Consider the following 18,023-nt stretch of genomic DNA (forward strand, 5'->3'; position numbering starts at 1 on the left):
ATAAAGACTGACGATATTCTAGGAGTAATACAAAGCTGTCTGAAAGGACCGGAATGGAAGCCATTACGAATGGGTGATGAAGAAAGGCCTAATGGGAGACTAATGCAGGATTATAACGAGAAAACGGAATAAGACCTAATGGGAAACTGATGAAATGGGAGCAGTGACAATCCTGATGAATTAGCTATGATAAGAAGGTAAGAAAAGAGAGACTAACTATTATGCTAAAGAATTCAGGAAGACATAAAATGGTAAAGGAAGAGAGATAATGGAGAACTGATGACTTAGTGGTGATGGAGGAATGGAACGGAGGAAGATAATGGGTTTTTGATGATGGAACATAATGGAGAAATTGACGAAAGGAGGGAGGAGGCACAGAGTTGACAACGGGTTGGAAAGAGAAGTGATGATTCAGCTGAGAGTTGAGGGAGGTTGCTGGACTGTCGCCCGATGAAACAGACAACTGATGACGATAGTAATGAAGAGTTGATGAAACATGTGTTGATGAAACTGGCAATGTACAGTTCATGAAAGCAGAATCATGAGTTGATGAAAGTAGGAATAGACAGCTGATGGAAGTAGAAACTCACAGTTGGCGAAAGTAGGTTGGTGAGAGATGGAAAGGTCATTCACTGTGAGAATAAATGGAGGCTTAAGTCAAATAAGAATTAGGAGACGATAAAAGCAACAATATAGACCTGCTAACAGCAGGCAGGGAAGATTAAGACGATGTCAACTAAAACAAAGAGATGGAAAAATAAATATAAAGTGATACAGAAGATTCGTAAGCAAGATAAGAAGTAAAGAATAAAACGATTTCGTTACAACTTGCCTGCTAAAGAGGCAGAAATGAAAGTTGATAGAAAAAAAGAGAAGCAGGGTGAGTTAGCAGGGAGAGTGAATATTGCAGGAAATAACTGAGATGGTTTATTAACAGCGTGCATAAAGGTGATGAAAGACAAGGCAAACTGGTGTAAATGGTAGGGGAAATAATACAGATTCTGGTGTACGTGGTCGTGTGGAGTTGATAAAGAAGATAACTCAGTATCTGTGTGTGTGGGAGAGAGAGAGAGAGAGAGAGAGAGAGAGAGAGAGAGAGAGAGAGAGAGAGAGAGAGAGAGAGAGAGAGAGAGAGAGAGAGAGAGAATGATAAGAAGACCTCATATTACAGAGATCTCATAAAACAGAAGAACTAAGATGAAGGGGACCTGAAGTTATAGGGGTCATGAGATTACAGGGACCTGAAATTATAGAACCGAGACCATAGACGTCCCCTACCTGAAATTGTAGGGGACCTTAGATTACAGAGGACCTGAAACTTAGGGGAATTTGAGATTACTGGAGGGCACTTGAGAATACAGAGGACCTAAGATTTAGGGGAACCGTACATTACAGAAGGTCAAACACGACTTGGAGAGGGACATCAAGCCGCATGATATCTGTATGGGGACACACAAGATTACAGGCGGCGTCGTCATACTGGAGATGACAGATTACAGAAGGTCTAAGATTTCACTGGGGAAGAGGGGGATGGGGGGGGGGGGGGCACGTAAGATTACAGGGTACCTGATGAGAGGGGAGTGGGTGATGACCTGATGAAATACGGGTGTTGTAGAGGTGATGAACGAGAGGTGAGCAGCAGTTGATGGGAAGAAGTTAATGGAAAGTTGATGGAAGAGGGGGGGTGGGTTGGGGTGGAGGGGGGAGGGGAGGGGGGGTGGAGGTGGGGCTCTGAGGAGAAGATAATAGACAGATTGATGATGGTGCAGGGGGGGGGGGGGGGGGGGGGAGGGGGGAGGGGGGGAGGGGGGGAGGCGAGGTTCTGCTCACTCGACCTGAAGAGTCTGCTACTTACTCGACCTGGGGGAATGTGTTACTCGACCTGATGCCTGTGTTACTCGGCCTGGGAAATGTGTTACTCGACCTGGGAAATGTGTTACCTGACCAGAGTAATGAAAAAATATGTAGAAAAATAAACATAGTAAACAGAAAAATAACCAATAGACTGATGCAATTATCGAATACCTATGGTTCATCTAACAGCTGACGTCAATGACGGAAAAAGGATAAACTCTGGAAAATATTTCGTTCTTAGACAAGTGATGAAAAAAAAATGCTAATTACCATACGAGCCGTGATGGAAGAGGGGCAGAGAAAACGGTAAAATATTCTCTGAAGTCTTAATTTAAGTGGGAGAGTTTGGGGAAATATTGAAGTTTTTTTTTCTATTTTTGAAAGCGAGAGACGGACTTACGAGTGAAGGATACCTCTCTACCTACCAGTACCTACCAGTACCTGCGACGAGATCTTTGACCAGAATGGCAGGGTTAACAGGGGAGGGAGGAGTACTGGGTTAGTAGGTGGTGGGTAGGTAGTGTGTATTGATAACGAGGTGGTTGGTAGGTGGAGTGGTTGGTAGTGTGTAGTGGGTTACTAGGAGTAACGGAGACTGGGGAGGGGGTAGTGTGCATTGGGTTAAGTGGGTGATGGAGCGCTGAAGAACGCGTAGTGTGCACCGGGAAACTGGGTTCCATTAGTTACTGGTGGTCAGGTCATCCATCAGTGTACGTCTGGGTGATGGATGAGAGATTTAGGTGACACGTGATTGGAGAGAGAGAGAGAGAGAGAGAGAGAGAGAGAGAGAGAGAGAGAGAGAGAGAGAGAGAGAGAGAGATTTTATGTAATAATAAATCTATACCTATCTATTTAGCTAGTTAATAATCTCTCTACTACCTTGTTTCCTCATATATATATATATATATATATATATATATATATATATATATATATATATATATATATATATATATATATCATCCTCCATCCTAGACTCAAACCTCCTTGTATTTTTCCCTTCCCTCCATCTTAGGCTCCTCTCTAAACCCTTATCTATTTTCTATCGTGGGGATGAATAAGTCAACCTTTTCTGAGTCTCAGTAAACCATCCCATTTCAGAAGGCTGACTGGGGCACATCTCGCAGCTCAAGTGATCAACGCCCAGCACACGTCAAGACTTGAGGGGAGAGAAGAGAGAGAGAGAGAGAGAGAGAGAGAGAGAGAGAGAGAGAGAGAGAGAGAGTGGAGAGAAAGGAGCAAGTATGTTTAACGGAACAAAAGGCCAGGCTATACACAACACCCAGCACAACAGCAACAACCGAAGTAAGGAGAAAAGACACACATACCATCCGGGACAATCACAGAATATCGACAAGATGTAAAAAACAAACAAAAACAAAAACAGGATACTGAATAAGCAAGTGGAAAAAAACAACAGAAAACAAAGATAAACAAATCTTAACCATCGGGAATAAACGCAACTTCTCTATATTTCAAACAAACAAAAATGAAAAAAAAATATCGACACACCAAACATTGAAGAGAGAGATAGTAACAGAAAACGTGGAAAGTATCAGCCTCCGAGAATTAGACCCGACTCCACTAAACTCTAAATACCTCCGACATATGTGAGAGAGAGAGAGAGAGAGAGAGAGAGAGAGAGAGAGAGAGAGAGAGAGAGAGAGAGAGAGAGAGTGTGTGTACACACCAGATTCCTTGCACCAGACGCTAATGCTCCAAGCGGTAATGGGTAGACTGACGCAGTCCGTCCCCTGCCCCTCCCTCATCCCCGCCTTTATTTTCTCTCCTTCTCAGGTGGCGGCACAAGGCCGTGCGGGCGGGCAGAATGGACACCTAATTGATAAAACATATACGAGGTTTTCCAACGCCATGTTTCATTATCACGTCCTTCAAGCGAGTATATGTCAATAGAGGGAAAAGTCGAAATTGATGGGTAGGGGTCAGACAAGGCTATTACGGGTGGGCGTGGCTTTAGCACTCCTGTTATAGGAATGGGGAATATATGTGTTATAGGAAAGGGTGACAGTGGTTGCAGGAATACATACGATTAGAGTTCATTTCACGTCTGTTTTTCGTTTTAAAGTTAAGGAACCCAACCTTTACAACTGGTGGTGTCAAAACACAGACGCACACTGAAAAAAAAAAAAAAGATAATTACGACCGTGAAAAACGTTGCAAACTCTTGCCTAAATGATGAGCGACGTGGTTTCTGGATGTGGTACTGCTGTTGAATGATGACGTGTACCTCCGTGGTGCAGCGGTCAGCGATGCTGGCTATGTATCATCCACCGGGAACTCCAGTCCTGGTTCGGACAGCCAGCTCAAAGCCAACCCACCAATTCATATATCCCTTTCAGGATGGTTGATAAATGGATGCCCACCATAAGCTGGGGTAGGTGGAACTTCATTATGCGACTCGCTTTTCCGGGGTTCCTTGTCGCTGCTTTAGGGCTGCGCTACATGCAGTAGCAGGAGATGATGGTCTTCTTTGAAGTGAGCCGTTCCTTGACGGGATTAGACTCACTGATGTGTATTGATGATGATACAAAACCTCACCGTCGGTAAGTTTGTATCATCATCAATGCCAACATCTTGCCCTCATCACTCGTACTCACCTTCCATCACTCATCAATGTCACTGGTCACCTACGCCCATCATCTAGTAGTGTTTACAACAGGCATTCATCATCGAACACTCATCACGAGGACTCAACGCCCCGTCTGTCAACTCATCACTGGTCTTAAGACTCACTACCTAATGCATCATGTTATCAGGCTCTTCAGTGCAGGTGCAGCTCAACACGCTGCTGCCTTGGCCTCTTACACCCACAAAACCTTTCGTGTACAGACTGACTCATTGCACGAGTGCATTAATCCTAAGAGTTTAAAAGTTCATTCCACGTGCCATCTCATCTCTTGGGATTTTAAATGTATCAAGTGATTCCGGAAACATTTAAAAGTGCGATTAAAGTATCTAGTCATTCTAGTGACAGTTAACTGTTTGATTAATGTTGGCATATTACATCCTAATGCATCCACTCAACCATCTCTGACCTCATAAAGTGCATCACTAAACATTCCACCTGTTTGGACTTCCGGGAATTCAGGAGTTAACATTCCATGAACGTAAACTTCAATGAGATAATCAGGAATTAACATTTCACCACCTTTGCTTTCTAGGAAATTATAACTTAACATTCCACGAGCTTAGACTTCCAGGAAATCAAGACTTTACATCACTTGAGACTTCCTGGAAATCAGGAATCAGCATTCAGTCAATCTAATTTTCCAAGAAATCAGGACTTAACATTCCATAAGCTTACACATCCTGGAAGTCAAGACGTTTAACATTCCATGATGTAATGCATCCAGGGAGTCAGCACCTCGGATTCCATCAGCAGAGACTTCCAGAGAGAGGGAGAGAGAGAATCGCCGACAAATATTCCATACCTTCAGACTCCAACAGATTAACACTTACCATCGAACAAGATCCAACTCCACATCATCTTGGGAAGCCTCTCTCCTTTGCCCTACAGCATCTAATACTATGGAGGACGTGCAAGGGGGGTGACCAGTGTGTGTGGAGGCGGGGGGATGAGTGCGCAACTTAATCGCACTTCTAACTCTCCTCCGGCAGGGTCAGGAAGTTAGAAAGTTAGCATTAAGTTAAGGCATTATCTTCCTGGAGAGTTTAGCCGTATAGGGTACTTGAGAGAATTGGCTACTCGGCCGGATTAAGCACTTAGGCGGAACGATGGTTAATGAAGGCAGCAAGACAAAGAACGTACAAGGCAGAGAGAACACACAGAACGTATGGGAGGAGGAACACAAGGAACGTGCGGTAAGGGTAGCACACTGAACGTATGTAGGGGGAACGAAAATATATGATTCTCCAGTTTACTTCTCGTTTGGTTTACCCTCAAAATATGGCGTGATATTTTCGTCCTCTTCAGCCAGAACGTAAATAGAAGTGGTAGTAAATATTTTCCCTCAAAACCTAAATGCTTGGAGGTAGCGGTTGCGTTTTTCCCCTCCAGCATAACGTTCAAAAGAAGTGATAGTGGTTTTTCCCCACAATCAAAACGTTTAAAAGAGATGATAGTATTTTCCCCCCCCTCAACCATAACGTTTGAAAGAAGAACTTCCCTTCACAAAACGTTTAAAGTAAGTGGATATTTCAGAAGGAAAACTATTCTTCCCAGACACGTAAGGAAAGGATGGAAAAAAAGAAGAATAAAATCTCCAAACGTTTGAAAGGCAAATAATCTCATTTCCCATTAAGACTTCACTGCTCATGAGATGTTGACATGAGGGTAAGAGACCCCACATGGAATGGGGAAATGGAGTGTGTTTTTTCCCTAACTTTTAGAACGGGAAATTACTATTCATGACAAAAATTCTCTCATGAAATGCAAATTGTAATTTGTTGTAAAAAAAAAGTTTTCGTAATTTGTAACGCTATTTATACGACGGCTCTGTCACTTAATGTTTTCAGGAAACGTTTTATGAGGATCATGAGCAACATTACGGCTCTGTCAACGTTTTATGAGGATCATGAGCAACACTTTTGATTAATTACAACTGTGATTATAGTTAAGTACATGGACGCCAGTTCCCCCTTGGTCGTATTAAGACGAATCCCAAATTACTGGATGGATTCTTAATTTTTGTAAAATCAAAAATTGAAAAAAACTGAAGACACACACACACACACACACACACACACACACACACACATGGTTACACGTATTTTGTATCTGCTCAACAGCCTCTCTCTCTCTCTCTCTCTCTCTCTCTCTCTCTCTCTCTCTCTCTCTCTCTCTCTCTTCCAGAATCTATTGATCACGACTGTACAACATTCTACTAATGTCCCGTGACACAAACGACAGAATTTTAACTAGAAAGACGGAAATGTAGTACAAAGCATTATGATAAACAAGAACCTTCCACGTTAGAAACAGTGATCTTGGAGGAAAGTTGGGAAGACTAAAGCATTTAAGCTGCGAGAGAGAAAGAAGAGAATGGTTAAGAGAGAGAGAGAGAGAGAGAGAGAGAGAGAGAGAGAGAGAGAGAGAGAGAGAGTAAAAGTTGAGACAAGCATGATTAAGGCAATTTAGCCAATGCGGAGAGGCGAAATAAGACAAATAAGAAGAAAATTAAAGTAGATGTGAAACAGACACATACGATGTTTGAGAATTATATAAGAAAGGATAAATGTATTCGACATAAGATGATAGATAGAAACGATCGGAAACGGAGAAAAGACAAACAATTGAATAGTTAAGCACAGGAAGAAAAGACAGGATGTTACAGGTACTGAGAGGACAAGGACGATTATTAATGAAAGCAAATGACAAAGTGTGAGAAAAAGATAAGTCAAGAAGTAAGGAAAGCACAAGACAAAGGAAGAGGAGGGAAAGATATTGAAAAATCCAAGAAGTTAAAGGGACGATCAGGGGAGAAACCCCTCGTTATTTTTCCATTCTTCACTGGGATATAAATTGGCCCGAGTCCTCCCTGGAATTGTCAAATACCCTTGTTTGTCTTCTGCAGGTAAACCTCCATGACCAGCGTTCCAGCACAGCGTGTTCCTTCCAGACACTGCGAAGGTTTCTTTCTTACCCAGAAGTCGCCGTCTCGTAAGTCTTCCTCCTTCCAGGGTTATGCGAAGTTGCTACTTTTGGATCTACCGTATTTTTTTGTAAGGTCAACCTCCGAAGATTACGAAGAGGCTACTTAAAGAACGTCTTCCAGGAGGCGCTACGAGGGCTGGCTGCTGTAAGGAGCTTTTGTGAAAACCTCTTAAGGAATGGTCTTCTTTTGCGATAACCTCTTAAGGAATGGTCTTCTTGAAGTGATTTTTACAAGCCATCACAACAAGTCTCCTTTTAAGTTCAGATCTTTTGTGGGTAACCTCAGATGTATCATGGATGTTCTGGAAGTTATTTTCCAGGAGGTTATATAATCATGGCTGCTCTTCTTTTTTTAACCATTCTCCAGGAGTTTCTCTCTTAAGGTATTTGCAGGACTGTTCTTGAAGGCGTCTTTCCAGAGATTCTTCTGAAGGATTTCTGATGTTTGTCCGTCCAGAATTACCAACAAAATTTTCACGATGAAGCTCTTGACTTCAACCTTCCAGGAGCTTGCAGAAAGCCTTATTGGGATTAATGTTTCTTAAATGCCCTTTCAAAAGTCAACGGATGTCCTCTGCTATCCTAAAAAATGATTTAAAAAATGACAAACGGGACTTATTCTTCATTTCAATAATCTTTTAATTAATAAATCTTTTAGTGCGTGTGTAATGGCAGTTGTGGAATTTACTTGCTCCAACCGCCTGAATGAACAGAACATGAACACAGTTTGGTCTCGGGCCGAACTATATGCGACAGAAGACCTCCAGAACCACTTCATGGAACAGTTATTTTATCTTAAAAGTTTTTAGCTATCAGAGTTTTCTGGAAGGGTTCACTCGTAATGAAGCTATCTGACTAAAGATCATCCAACAGAAGCTGACACAAAGAAGTTCCCAGAGATGATCTTCAGATACATTCTGAAAACTTCACTAAGTTTCCATACTTGCTGACTAATAGTTTTCTTTTGAAACCATCACATAAGCTAACATGCCCACCTGGAAAGACAATGCGCTTCCAGAAACACATACAAAGACTCCTTCTGTTGACCATGATGGGAAAACCTTTGAGGACATTCAAAGACATCTGTAGTAGGTTCCTACAAGCGTCCCTCGATGGGGTTATTTTAAACAGGCTTCTACATCAAACACACCTTTGGATCTCAACTTAACCCCTGAAGCACAACGGTACGACATCCTTAAGCACTAAGACATCCTCCAGTACGAAGGAAAGATCACTGATCACGACGGTAGGATCTTCGTTGCCATTACTCCCGGGGTCGTGCTCCAGCCATGTAACAACTTCCTCGGGCGTTGTGCCATCGTCCTCAGTCAAGGGGGAGCTTCAACCCCCGCTGGTTCTCCCTGACACACACAATACGTCCTTAGATCCGTCTCATTTGTTCCCCAATTGTCCAGCCTCGCTGGAGAGCCGACCTTAATCACCGGCGAACGATTGGGTAATGTCAGTCCGGCACCTCCCTAGCACTAATCATCCCCATTAACAATTACTATCGCTACAGAGGGATGGATACAATCGATGGCGCCTCCTTGGGTAAACTTTAATAGCTGTCGGGAGTATAGAGAGAAAATTGGTGAATAAAGGGGAAATATGGAGAATAAAGGGGAAAATTGGTGATCAAAGGGGGGAGAGAAGAAAGAGAAAAATAGTAACTGAGATAATGTGTGGTATGGTGAGAGATAATACGAGGTATGGAGAGAGATAAGTGGTCCTGTTAAGGTTCTAAGAAAGTTAGAGAGGGAATGAGCCATACTCCCAACTCTTCAGAATAAGGCAATACAATGTTCCTACTACTCTCTCTTTTACCTATATATATAAAACACTGATATAAAGGCTATAAATTAGACATTTTTCTCATCTGTTCTATCATCCTAAATACCCTGATGGCCACAACGTATCCTTCTATATTCAAAATACTAGGAAAATAAAATGAATGATAAACGAACAGACGAACGTAAAGATATGAAGTTAAGTGTAAGTATAAGATCTTGAATGTTCATGAACGATCTTAAAGAATTAAAAAAGACCGAATGAAATGTGAAATGCATCTGCACCGATAATCTTTTCAGGAAAACCTTCACAGAGACTTTCCAAAAATCTCACCAGCCCCTTCCGTCTGTCTACGTCCAACATCTCGGTTAGAAATCTTGAAACTCCTTAAAGCTACTGAGGTCTTCCTGCCATGAATAACATGCCCTACATTCGCCAGAATATTCCTATGATAACATACCATATTTGTATTTTCGAATTCCCCATTTTGCCATGCAATATTCCCAAACAATATCTGATTCTACAGTTATCTATTGGCTATAAACCTATCTCTGTTCTGCCAATTTCCAACAAGAAATTTGGGAAAAAGCCATTTGAATTGACCTGCATAAGTCATGGGCCAACGACTCACGCAAAACAAAGGAAACATTGAAAAAAGAATGTATGTATACAAATACATGGCTTGCGTACCAAGAGCTGTGTGTAATCTGCAAGTCGTGAAAGGATTAACTTTATATGCATCTCTCTTGATTAAAGGCGCCATGTTGCACGGCTTTTTCCCTCATCTTTGTAAAACGTTTTGTTCCCGCTGTTTTCCCCCGCTACTGCAACTCTTATATGAATACACAAACTAGATATATGACAACATTTTTCCAAAGCTACTTATTATTACGTGGCAGGGACCTACATGCTACCGACCTCCCTGGCAGGTAAGACACTTGTATGAAGGAAATCGTATATGGCGTAACGTAGGTCAAACATTGGGACACATAACGTGTGTTACGCAAGGTTGTAGAATTATCAGCAGAGTAAACAATTTCACACAGGCTATGTTTAATGATTTTATCAATGCTTTACTTGTCCATAATTCGGCCGAGTTTCTTTATAAACGTCACTATTATACCTCAAAAAGCATGGACACAGAAGACGGGGAAAAGACGATCATTTCACACACAGCAGAGACGAATAATTGTTCAAATTACTCATCATGCAACATGAGTCTTGCAACGTTCAGCCTCTGTTGTTCCTCCCCCCCCCCCCCCCACCCCCCCTCGTATATCCTTATCTACACCATCGAAAATGTTTGTTCTCCACATTCTCCTGCCAGGCAAAAACTGGAGGATTATTTTCGGGTTACAACGCTTCGCTCTACCATGTTTGAGTTAGATAATATCGAGAGTTTGTGTGTCTAGGTCGAAGAACCGATACGCCCACTACCGGCCTCCACTCCTGGTGTTCATCCTTCCGTGTCTCCATCTTTCCCCTTCTTTCGTACCTGCTTATTCAGTCCATTATCGCTCTCCTCTCTACACCTTCATGCGTTGATGGCCATCCCAGATTTCGTTAATAGCACGTGCTACTCGAGTCCACGTCACTAGTACTCGCTACCCCAGTCCACGTCACTAGTACTCGCTTCCCCAGTCCACGTCACTAGTACTCGCTTCCCCAGTCCTCGCCACTGGTACCTGCTACCCCAGTCCACGTCACCGGGACCCAGTTCACACCCCTAGTTTGTGTTGGTGTATAATTCTTCAGCAGTCTCTCTCACGACGAACACACAAACATAACCCAGAAGCGTCTGCCCTTGTCTTATCTCTGAAGAATCTCACTTTACCTTATCTCTCTCTAAGTGCAAGACATACATTACTCTGTTCATAAGGGTACAACAGTGTTGGTGTGCACGTGTGTCAAAATGGTGTATTTTCCGAGCGTCCCTCTCTTGCTATGTTTAGACCCAGTAACCCACATAAATACCGTTGATGGTAATATGGCAACTATACGTTGTGGTGATTATATTTTTCTTTTTGTCTCAAGCATTTCAATAAATTATATTAATTGCAACATACTACACGGATATAATCCCAACGATTAAGATTACTAGAGGGATTACCCTCAGGTAATCTTATTTACTGACGAGCGATCAACATTATCTGTGTTTGACGAATTGCTTTTAATATCTTCACCAAGACTGCATACATAACAAAACTACAGTTTCCTAAAAGTGTGTGCTATACGTGGTAGTCAACGTAATAACTGCTTTAATTATAGTAACTATATTTCTAAAATAGGCAACATACCATTTCAAAGAGAATTACCTTGAAGAGTTTATATGTATATACGTTCTCTTCATATATATATATATATATATATATATATATATATATATATATATATATATATATATATATATATATAATCTTATTTTTCTTGCATTCAAACCATTAATTCCTCCTTCATCCCAGTTAACAGCCCATGAAATTAGACTGGGCTTGAAGAGATCTTCCTTTTTACTAAATGCCAATAAAGAAGAGACCTTGTATTCACCAGACACACCCCTCTGAGGTGTGTATGCAAATGAGACAGTTATACTTGTTACACCTCCGCCGGACGAGCCATGCCATGATCTGTGAATGATCAGCGAATACCTTCCCCCTGCCTGTGTGTGTGTGTGTGTGTGTGTGTGTGTGTGCAACAACCTTCGCAGACTATCATGAAGCGTGGTTCCTTTCTCACGCCCAGGAATCTACGCTATCCTCACCATACCCAGAGTCGACCAGAATTAAAACTACACCAGCGAGTAATGGAACTGGAAAAAGAAGTCTGGAAGAAGTTCCCGGCCCTCCAGGGTACGCTGGAAGGTACGGGGGTAGGTGGGGGTGGGGGGGAGGGTTTAGGTGGGGGGGTGGGGGGGCCTGATTTGATTGTCTTCCATCCTGGGATTCGATAAAGTCGGACCCGCAGCAGCAGCCGGCCCGGCCCACTCCTGGGGTAAAAGCTATTTACATCCACCATGTGTGTGTGTGTGTGTGTGTGTGTGTGTGTGTGCCCCCAGCCGACCCTCCCTCCTACTGATCGCGGCCACAATGCACCGTGGTAAATACAGCGTGACGTCAGGGCTTCCCTCCCGCAGTGCACCACGGTAAACAAAGTGTGACGTCAGTGATCGTTCACGTCATGCGCTACGGTAGACAAAGTGTGACGTCACTCAAGAGCGTGATGGCCACATCAAGCGACGGAATCCTCAAACAAATTGAAAAATAAGACGGTATTATTTTTGCCTTTACCCACATGACGTATTTTAAAACACATTTCCCTTCGAAACTTGATCTTATAAAACGAATCGCGCCATTAGATATGGGACCCAGGAGAGACCCATTTCAGTGTGGCAATGTCTAGAATGATATTCACATTAAATCTTTATGAAATGGGAGAAGGGACGATGGAAGAGGGTCCAGGAAACACAATCCGGCAATTTATGTGAATTTACCCCAACGGTGCGTTGTGCAGGAGGATATAAATAGATATATTCAAAGAAACAAATAAAGCAATGAAGGATGGAACGGCTAATATTATATATATATATATATATATATATATATATATATATATATATATATATATATATATATATATAAATTACAAACTCCATGGGGTTAAGATGAAGAATTACTTCTCGGTCAGTTAATACATTAGGTCAAGATAAGATAATAGATTCATCACATACGGGAAGATAACTACATATGACCTTGGTTCTCATTGAAATAAATGATAACACCAGACAATCAGACCCTTACAAAGCAGGATAACATAAGCTCACCACACTCTTCACCGAGGCAGGATAACTCGAGGATAACCAGACTCCTCACTATAGCAGGAGAGCACAAGATAACCAGCTGGACTCCTTAACCTGGACAGAACCTCATAACAATTAAGCAGTGGATATGATGGCGCTAATTTCCCGCCAAATCACCGAAAATGACTTTCACGAAGGATCACACTCATATTTAACTTAGATGGGCCACTCTACTACCTTCAACACGTCCACCAATGGAACAATTTAGGACCCCTCCAATCTGGCCCGCCTCTGTCGTAAAACGTCTCGGGATAGATAGGAGAATATAAATCAAACAGTTGATAAGTCATTAAACCCTTGGTGGAGGACCAATGGAGCGAACACTGATAGCGATCGTGGACTCTGGCGACCAATTTGATGGACGAACGAACAGGATTTGTCGTTAAACGCCTGTCTCGGACTTGGAAGTAACATCTCCCGAGTGAGATGTCTTGTTCTTCACAGATTTTGTTTATTGTTTGTGTTTGAGAGGGTCATGAGGTGTGCCTACGTGCCTGAAGGCTTGTAATCACCTAGTTGTACTGTACGGAGAGGGAGTCTACACTCGTAGGACCTCATCTCCTGAACATTCTCTATCAAGTTCTTGTATGATGTCCATAATGACCTGTGTGATTACTACTGTCTGTTACGGGGAGCAAGTTTCACATTCGCATCACCTCGTCTCTTAACCCTGTGTTATGTATCTTGTCTTCACACACACACATACACACACACACATCCTAGACTATCCCAACTTTATGTGTGCCTGTGTGTAGCTACATGGAGGCTAGCTTGCTGTTTTGTCCGAGTTACAAAGGAAATACACCAATAAAGACACGAGAGAGATTCATCTGCAGGAATTTAAACCAACGGTGTCCAGTGAGGAGGAATAGAGTCCCCTCGGGCGGTCACACCCCCCCGGCACAGACCTCCAGTAGGAAGCCATTAAAAAGTCTAATTCAATTTCTAAATCTGCCGCACCCTACCATTCACTTTTTCCCTCGACGATCAAATTCAGTTTCTTTGTTACCTTCTCTCCTCACGTCCATCCTCTCGTCTCCTCTGAATGATGGAGATTGGTTATTGATCAGAGAGTTATGTTTTCCCTTCTGCTCCTCTCTCCATTCTGAAGTATTTTTTATCAAACTGGATAAAAATGACGCATATGTTTATCTACTTTTCGTTAGTATTCTTCCAGTCTGTCTGTCTGTCTACCTCTCATTTCGTCGTCCTAACCCGCAGCTGCGACTCCCTCTTCCTTCCCCTTACCCTTTACCCCTCCACTCTGTACTCCCAGATCCCCACCCTTCCTCAACCCCTAGACCCCACCAATCCCTGTCAATCCAAAAACCCTCCCTTTCCCCTCTACCCCTACATCCTTCCACTTAACTTCAACTTCAGATCCTCCCAACTGAAGATAACCGTTCTACTTGTACACAGACACCCAAAACAATGAAGTTCAGATTTCATAACTTTACATACCGAAGAAAGTCTCTACTTAAAAGCATGAAAGCAATGATTGTGAGAGATTTTAACAACCCTAGTACGAAAACAGAAGGTTGATGTTAGACTCAAATGATCCTTGAACCAACGCGAGGCAACAATACATTAGACTTAGCGCAAGCTATGGATGATGTATTTGACCGAAGGTTGCCTTTTGAACATAACGAACCAGACCAAATGCGAGATAACATTAAACAGTCCTCTCCACATATGTCGAACTGATAAGCTTCCGTATCACTAAAAGTCAAGTAACAGTGACCATAATATGACCAGATGCACTGCTTGTCTCCAGTTTGCTTCGAGTCCACCAACAACAACACTGATATCTGATTTTAGGTTAGCTTCGATAAAATGCATCGGGACACTGTTACTGGAAACTGGATCAAGGTACTGGAAACTGGATCAAGGTACTGGAAACTGGATCATGGTACTGGAAACTGGATCAAGCCTTTAGACATACACACGGTTTTTAAAAATACGATACATCTTTGAAAATGAAATACTTCTTGGAAGCGGAAAATTCAAAAATAGTAACAAAAGGAGTGATGAAAGATTTGCTGGGGAAGGATAACTAAACAAATTAAAGATTTAAACGTACAAGAAATGCGTCGACGAAATGTGAAGTGATAGCGACTCCAGTGGATCACTGGATGCTCATAAGATCACCAAGAGATTGCTGGAAGAACAATTAATGTCAGTAAGACAAAGAATTGGATGAAAGGATTTCCTACAGCGTAAAGGAGAGTATTAAAGAATTCTTGAAGGCTATAAGGAACAAACAATATAAAAAAATAGTGCTACCTCTTCTAACGAAAATGACATCTTACCTTCGAGAGTATAGAAATGACTACCTTATAAAACAAGAGTATGAATTCACTCTTGAAAACTTACCTTGGATGCCATAACTTACATGGACAGAAAACGACACTATACATAACATTTAGAGCTCAGTGGACCAGAAATATTTAGATAAAGATAAATCCGAACACATGGATGACAATCTTACCTGAATTTTTAAAGAAGTCGACAAGTAGCACATCCGATCGTGGATATATTCAAGATATCGCTGCAGGAATGGAGGAGTCTGCCGGGCAGCTGGAGATCTGCAAAGTTACGAAAAGAGAAGATAAGATCTGAGCTTCAAATTAACGCTCTATCAGTTATATTTAAGTTTTCAGAATGATGAATGCTGTCGACAACATAAGCTGGAAATTTCTTCATAAAAGACTGAGGTTTAATGACCAGAAATAATGGCATGAAATTAAAGACAAGATGTAACACAAACATGGACAAAGGGTTTTTACTTTTCAACTGCAGACGTTTAGAACACTAGAGCAAAATACTACTAGATGTTACAAGGCCAAGTTTGTTAATACCTTTAACTCATGACTGTTACTAGTCTTCAGTCAATGAGTTTGTCCAAGAAAGAAACTTTCTGAAGCACATGCTTTAACCCCTTCTTTTTTTCATATTTGAATCTTATCACTGGAACATGTTGCTAGCGATTTCGCTTCACACTTTCCTAAAAAAAAAATTCAGGAGTGTTTTCTCCTGTACACTACATGGCTTCTTCTCAACCATTTGCTGTGTGGTGTTGTGTTGTAGGGAGCGGTGGATGGAGTGGGGAGGTGCCTTCTGCTGGATTATCTTGACTGTGTCTCTATAGACTCGGACTAAGGATTACATCACTGTCCCCCAACAGATAACCTCGTCAGGGACCATCATGTCGTCTGGCATCTGTCCTTCCTACACACATCCACGTAACCCTTCACATTTTATCCCTTCCTTCCACCACCACCCCCACTCTCCTGACGGTCATCCCCCCCTCCCCTCTCTCTCCCTCCCTATCCTGGGACTCTTCTCCCCCTTACCCTTCCCCCCCTCCCTAACTCCCCTATCCTGGCAGCTTTTCCCCTACCGGAAACGCCAAACAATGATAAGGTTCCCCTGATAGATGTGGCCATTTCCCTTTGCCAAGAGAATCCAATTTCTTGCGTCTGTCATCGTGGTTGGGGTTGGCTGAAGGGGTTGAAGCTGGTCCTTGGATGGGGTCGACGGTGGGTGGAGGGGATGTGAGGAGAGCTTGGGAGGGAGAGGGAGCCGTGGCAGAGGGCGAGAAAATCAAGATGAAAAGGTCGGCATGTCCTCCTGTGCTGTCCAGGGTTCACTTCATCACCAGAGACGGTCGTCTATTGGCAACATTGCCAGACGTTTTGTCATCTCTCTCCCTCTCCCTCTTTCCCCCCATCCCCCCGCTCTCTCTCTCTCACTCCTTCCCACCTTCTCTCTCTCTCTCACTGGTGTAATCTACTCTCACTCATTTCTTCACAGTGACTTCTCTCAACGTGGCAATCGATGGCGGGGCTTTTCTTGGTCTATCTTAAGGCTTTTGTTTAAGCTTCAAATATACCATGCTTCAGGCCCTCATTTTCGAAGAGCCTTTGTTTAGATATTGTAATACTTGCGATACTACGTTACCAGAGGAGGTATTGTGGTAACCTTTCATATTTTAGTTTAAAATCTGTCGACGTTTTTATTAAGACGCCTGTCGATATTTTGGTTTGGAGATTGTGGCACTTTTAGATATTTTTTTCATAAGGAAAGGAAAAACTACACAGCGATAATGAGATATGATAGTATGAATATGGCAAGATGCGCGTCTTCGGCTCGTCTTGATATTCTGGTAACATTATTGTGTTGCTCTCTTGAAGCGAGTAAGACTACTGACTCTTTGTTTAGTAATTCATCGCAGTTATTGCGCACATGCCGAACCTTACCTCTCCCATACTCTCATGAAGATAAAGTTGTGGCTATTATATATATATATATATATATATATATATATATATATATATATATATATATATATATATATATATATATATATATATTATCCCTGGGGATAGGGGAGAAAGAATACTTCCCACGTATTCCCTGCGTGTTGTAGAAGGCGACTAAAAGGGGAGGGAGCGGGGGGCTGGAAATCCTCCCCTCTCGTTTTTTTTTAATTTTCCAAAAGAAGGAACAGAGAATTGGGCCAGGTGAGGGTATTCCCTCAAAGGCCCAGTCCTCTGTTCTTAACGCTACCTCGCTAATGCGGGAAATGGCGAATAGTTTGAAAAAAAAAAAAAAAAAAAATATATATATATATATATATATATATATATATATATATATATATATATATATATATATATACAGTATCCCTATCGTTACTGAATCGCCTGTCCGATATTTCAGCAGGAAAGGTATTGTGGAATTTATCTCCTGCTTCCCAACAGAACCCATATTTTGGTTCAGATGTTGTGATATTTTATCCTCAGTTGGTTCCCTCGATATTTTCTCCTAGGTGGTTTAACAAGTAGCTCACAGTGAGTAATATTGTAGATATTTTGCAGTAGGGCCGATAGG

The 18,023-nt window shown here is 42.1% G+C and overlaps 2 protein-coding genes across 4 annotated transcripts in view; one reads left to right on the forward strand and one right to left on the reverse strand.

The window, feature by feature from the left end:
• Window positions 1-18,023, reverse strand: part of LOC139756274 (uncharacterized) — a 490,501-nt gene that overhangs the window by 329,279 nt on the left and 143,199 nt on the right. For both annotated transcript variants that reach the window (XM_071675503.1, XM_071675504.1), the window contains one exon: window positions 15,619-15,715. In XM_071675503.1, coding sequence (XP_071531604.1) covers window positions 15,619-15,651 — 33 coding nt within the window. In that variant the 5' untranslated portion in view covers window positions 15,652-15,715. The remainder of the gene's footprint in view (window positions 1-15,618; window positions 15,716-18,023) is intronic.
• Window positions 1-18,023, forward strand: part of LOC139756275 (zwei Ig domain protein zig-8-like) — a 369,804-nt gene that overhangs the window by 190,022 nt on the left and 161,759 nt on the right. The window lies entirely within an intron of this gene.

The sequence above is a fragment of the Panulirus ornatus genome, chromosome 21 (genome assembly GCF_036320965.1).
Source record: "Panulirus ornatus isolate Po-2019 chromosome 21, ASM3632096v1, whole genome shotgun sequence".
Lineage (NCBI taxonomy): Eukaryota > Metazoa > Arthropoda > Malacostraca > Decapoda > Palinuridae > Panulirus > Panulirus ornatus.